Here is a 5,292-nt window from a genome sequence, read left to right as displayed (position 1 = left end):
CTCGAAATCTCGCATCATTTCATTGGATCGATGATGATGAGTCAAAGGCATTTATTCAATTGTTTAATGTTCATCTTTATTTAAGGATCTTTTAAGGGAGAAACGTGCACAATCATCAAAGGATAACATCTCCAATTAAATTAAGTAGCTGAGGGGATAAATCGCTTAGAAACTCGGTTCCTGTTTTATTTTTCGAAATATTTTAGACAAGATCTGCGACTCCGAGCTGAACAGAACATTGGGCTACGATATTTTTAGGAAAAATTTGTCAAAAATTTCGTGGTTTTAAGGAATTCATTTTCACTTTGAAAATATGCGATTTTTAACATATTTTATAATAGACAATTTTATAAAATATCGAAAAGCACACGTTAATCCCGCTTTTCTTTCATGTCCTAATTATAAATCTAGTTTAATTTCTTCTGAAATTTGCTGAAATCTTTTCACTCTCACATAGATGTTTAGATATTTCACAGTGAATTTCAATTAACTCTTTCAAGTGCTTATTATATCATATTATAGCCTTGGCATTGAGGCTTTGAAGTCAGCTAAGAATATACGTTGAAGTATATTGACAACAATTTAATAGGGAATAATTTGCGAATGTGAAAAATTTCGGGTACAAGCCGTAAATATTGTTTCATATTTTATATATGTAATGCTTGTATACCCTTGCATAGAGCATTATTAAATTCCCAATTGATTGGGAACTCGAATCGCCGCGCTTCAATCAAAGAGTTTGTTTTCTATATGCAACATTATCTGGTGAGCAGCTCGGGTATATTTGTGCTTCTGCCTTTTGCATATATTTTTGCACAAAAGGTGTTCAGGGAATGAGAGAAAATAAGAATCGACTCAGCTCGTTAAGCTGCCTGTTACATACATTTGCAAAAGACCAATATGCCCTTTTTACCAATTTTCAATGGGTCCAGGGTATAAAAATAATAATTACAATATTGTGTGTGGGGGACCTTATTTTACAAACTATTCTTTGGGAGAGTTGATGAAACGGAGCTTTATGAAATTTGTTGGAGGAAAAATCTGTTGCCTATGGGAAATTAATGAAAATGACAGAAAAGAAATGAAATGAAAGAAAAAAAAAAATGAAATGAAAGAAATGAAAGAAATAAAATAAAAGAAATGCAATGAAAGAAATGAAATGAAATAAAATGAAAGAAATGAAATAAAATGAAGGAAATGAAATGAAATGAAAGAAATGAAATAAAATGAAATGAAAGAAATGAAATAAAATGAAAGAAATGAAATGAAATGAAATGAAATGAAAGAAATGAAATGAAATGAAATGAAAGAAATGAAATGAAATGAAAGAATTTAAATAATATGAAAGAAGTGAAATGAAATAAATGAAAACGAAAATATAAAATGAAATGAAATGAAAAAAAAAGAAAAAAAAGAAATAAAATGAAAAAAAGAAGAAATGAATGAAATGAAATGAAAGAAATGAATGAAATGAAATGAAAGAAATGAAATAAAGGAATTTTCACATTTCATGCCAATTTGGACACAGAGAGCCATTTGGTGTATCCAAATTTCGTGCTGAAAATTTTGCCGGAATTTCTCAACTTTCTGTTCTGTGTTCTCTCTAAGGAAAAGCCTTTGAATCGAAACTATAAATAAAATATTTATTAATCAGTACGCATATCCGCAGCTGACAGCTTGGGCATCAGTTATGGACTCATAATACATATACTATAGATAACATATATACTAAGCTAAGTATTTTTGGCACTAGTAGAAATTGTGGCTCTAGCTCCCTGGCATTTAATTATGGATCATCAGCGTCGTCGTCGTCGGCGACGGCGTCGCAGCTCGTATCGATTCATCGAGAGCACAATGTTGTCGAAGATGTACTCGCGGACGCCGAGGCCGCAGATGAAGTCGAAGTGATTCCAGCGCTTGCGTGGCACCTTGTAGACGGCCTCCACGTTGGGCAGCCGTGCGACCAGACGCCAGATATCCGCTGGCGCGACAATATAATCGTTTTCCGCAAAGAAAATCGTCACCGGAGTTTTGACATTTTCCAGTTCGTATTCCGGCGGCTCCAGTTGCTGATAGTGCAGCCAGTTGCGTTCCGGGCCGTAGTCGTATTGCCGGAACTTGGTGGACACATAGCCCTGAAAGTAGTGCATCAGCTGCTTGACGGAACCGCCCGCCGGAAAGTTGGCCATCAGATCCGGCAAAAGCGTCTTATTGAGAAAGCGCGTATCGTAGCCGACGGCGGGCCACAGCCGGGTGATGCACACCAGAGGCTTCTCGTTCTCCAGACAGGTCATGGACAGAAATTTCTTGAAGAACTTGTTCGTCGAGAACATCTCAATGCCCTCCAGCATCTTCGACACATAGTTGCGCGTGCCCAAAATCGGGCCAATGATCTTGGCCAGCCCGCTGTGCGTGTTGTCCACGTAGGCGACCGGCGCCAGGAGCGTCGCCGTCTTGAAGACCGCATTGTACTGCGGCAGCATTGAGTTGAGCACCAGGAAGACGGTGCCGCCCTGCGATATGCCCACGAAATGCATCTGCGAGACGCCGCTGGTGCGCAGCACATGGTCAATCTGGGCGGGCATATCGTAGACGCTCATCTCGTGCCAGCTGAAGTTCCAGAAATCGCGCTCCGTCGTATTTAGCCAGAGATTGCGCCGGCAATAGATGTTGCCCCGATTATTGCCCAGCCACACATCGTAGCCGGCGCGCCACAGCAAATACGCCAGCGAATCCTCCCGCCCGTTGAGCAGCCACCTGCAAAAAGCACGGATCATATCAGTTACCACCAGGTCGAACCGGAAGGATTCACGCTACGCACACATCCGACGAGGCATACAGGCCGGAGAGCAGAAAGACCACGGGTCGTCGCAGCACTGTGTACAGAGTTCCATTCGCCTCCAGCTGCACCTGGGGTATTCGGTGCAGGGTCAGCACGTAGCCATCCTTCGTGATCACCGTGTGCCGCTCCACGTTGTAGCCATCGTGCTGGATGCGACGCACCTGCAACGAGCCGAGCAAACATTGCCAGGAAGTCAGTCACACTCTCTGTTAAACAAACACACACACACGCACACCTGCACACACCTGCACACACACGCACACACACTTGCGCACAGTTGGCACATTTATTGTTTGACATTTGGAGGCCACGCGACGCGTGCGTTGTGACATTCATTTAATTAGGAATTCCGCGCACACAGCTTGGGGATTGCCCCGCAGCCCCCACCTCTGTCCACCTGTGCCCCACCTCTGTCCACCTGTGCCCCACCTCTGTCCACCTGTGCCCCACCTGTCCACCTACCGCATCTGTGATAATAATTTCGCGCGAGTGTCGTATGGTGGCGAGCACCTGGGGCAGCAGCAAGGCCAACATGACGAGCTCCAGACGCAGACGCAGACGCAGCGATCTCATGCTGGCGCAGGATGCCGATTACATGAAAGCGGGATTAAGTAACCGTTAAAGTCCCGAACCGGTTCGAACGGGCGAAAATGAAAGCCAGCCCAAGGATCGAGCGCGCGTCAGAAAAGAAAGCAAGTGCTGACGGAGCTTTCGAAAAATCAAAAAAAAAACAACGGCCGAGGCGCACAGAAACACGCGCAATATATATTCGCATCAATGGATATGAATGAGAATTGCAATCAAAGCGCCGTCGCCGTCGTCGTCGTCGCGAGCGCTGCTAACGTTCGATTCGAATGTGTTTTATCGACTGTCGAGTCGCAGGGCTTGTTGCTCGCGCCGAGCTCTCCAAGCTCCAAGCGCCAAGCTCCCAGCTGAGCAGCCAAGCCACCTGCATGTCGTGTGCCTTACCTGTGCGGCGCATCCGGACGCCGTTTTACCTTCGAGTCAGCGCCTCACTTTTCTACACTGCGCTTAATACTTGTATACAATTAGCCACCCGCTCCCCCCCCCCCCCCTCTCCCCCTACGACCTCACCAATCCCTTCCCTGGCCTACCCAACCGGCGTGCTTCTGTCCGATGAGTTGGCAAAATGCCATGGCACTTTTTTAATTATAGCAAAACCCACTGAAAGGGAGCCTATGCTCAGAAAGTGTCAACGCTTCGGTTACACTGGTAAACAAAAAATTAGAGACGTACACAATTGGAAATTCAATTTTTTTTCTATTTATTACAAATTTTATTTAACAAAATATTTTAAAACATTTCTATATCTATTCACATTTATTAACTTTACATTTATTTAGATTGCATTTAGAATTTTTTGAAAAACTTTTTAAAATTTTTTTATTATTTTCCACATTTATTTTAAATAAATCTTATAAATTTGTTCACTTCATGTAAATTAACATTGATTGTTAAATATTCGTTTTAAAATCAGGATTTAACTGAGTTCTTTAGTTTCAACAAAGTTTAATATTATTTAATTTTAATTTTGACTGTGCTTTAAGATCAGAAACAGAATAATTTCTAAATCTTTTAAATTCCATCTTACATTCTTAAACATGTCAATTATGTAGAAATTATTTAGAATCTTAAATCAATTCTATAATTAATCCCATAATAAAGCCTAACTGAAAGATAGGTCAATACAAATTACACCTTCTCGCTGATATTAATATTCTGGAATAGAATTTTAGTCTTGAAAAACATTTTTTCTTATTTGCTTAAGTTTAATTCTCAAATTTTATTTAATGCATTAATGCATTGCAAATTCATGATTAATTTTAATTGAATATAATTTATTTTTATATATTTATTTAACTATTATTTATTATTATATTATTTGAATTAATATGAGAAGTTAATTAAATAAATGGACCTGTAAGTTAACTTTAATGCTCGATCGCTATTTGTGTAATTTGAAGTATATTTTCATTTTATTACAAAATCGTACGACATCATTTACGTCAATTAAAGAGCCTGCTACACTGTCCGACACAGTAGAGCGTTGTGTGCTGTGTGGGAAATTCAATGCAAATTCCATTGGCATTTAATTGCACACATAACTTGCATTATTTGTGCGCATGCAAGAAATTTTGGCGCAGTGTATTCAATTTTTGGAAGCTACTTACACATTTATATATATATTTTTTTTTATTTTTTTTCGGCTTGGCTTCCACCACGTCGCATTGTCGTCGCGGTCGCCGTTATTTTCGCTGAATTGCAATAACCTGTTGCCTAATGTAAGCGCCGATCGCAGTGGCAGAGTTCCAGCTGCGCCAGCAGCGACGTCGCTGCGGCAGAGGCAGAGCTTCTGCTTATTTAGGACCAAGACAGCCCATACCCAGCTTTGTATGGCTACTATAAACGAGAGTGTGTCTGTGTGCGTG

The 5,292-nt window shown here is 40.9% G+C and overlaps 1 protein-coding gene across 1 annotated transcript; it reads right to left on the bottom strand.

Annotated features, from left to right (window-relative positions):
- Positions 1–1,653: 1,653 nt before the first annotated feature.
- LOC135436436 (lipase 3) lies at positions 1,654–3,579 on the bottom strand. Its single transcript, XM_064694035.1, has 3 exons — positions 3,305–3,579; positions 2,822–3,003; positions 1,654–2,757 (listed from the first exon to the last, which is right to left on the bottom strand). Exons 1-3 carry the CDS (start codon positions 3,413–3,415, stop codon positions 1,797–1,799), a joined length of 1,254 nt encoding a protein of 417 aa, XP_064550105.1. The 5' UTR covers positions 3,416–3,579; the 3' UTR covers positions 1,654–1,796.
- Between the last annotated feature and the right edge of the window lie 1,713 nt (positions 3,580–5,292).

The sequence above is a fragment of the Drosophila montana genome, unplaced genomic scaffold, assembly GCF_035044405.1.
Source record: "Drosophila montana isolate Dmon_TW-CO22-7 unplaced genomic scaffold, ASM3504440v1 contig_3733_1, whole genome shotgun sequence".
In the NCBI taxonomy this organism is placed as follows: Eukaryota; Metazoa; Arthropoda; class Insecta; order Diptera; family Drosophilidae; genus Drosophila; species Drosophila montana.
This window is presented reverse-complemented; position numbering and strand designations above follow the sequence as displayed.

Coding starts and splice junctions, on each gene's coding strand:
- LOC135436436 (XM_064694035.1), bottom strand. CDS start 3,415: ATGAGATCGCTGCGTCTGCGTCTGCGTCTGGAGCTCGTCATGTTGGCC. Junction 3,004..3,304: donor AAATTATTATCACAGATGCG/GTAGGTGGACAG, acceptor GGCTCGTTGCAG/GTGCGTCGCATCCAGCACGA. Junction 2,758..2,821: donor CTGTATGCCTCGTCGGATGT/GTGCGTAGCGTG, acceptor TGCTTTTTGCAG/GTGGCTGCTCAACGGGCGGG.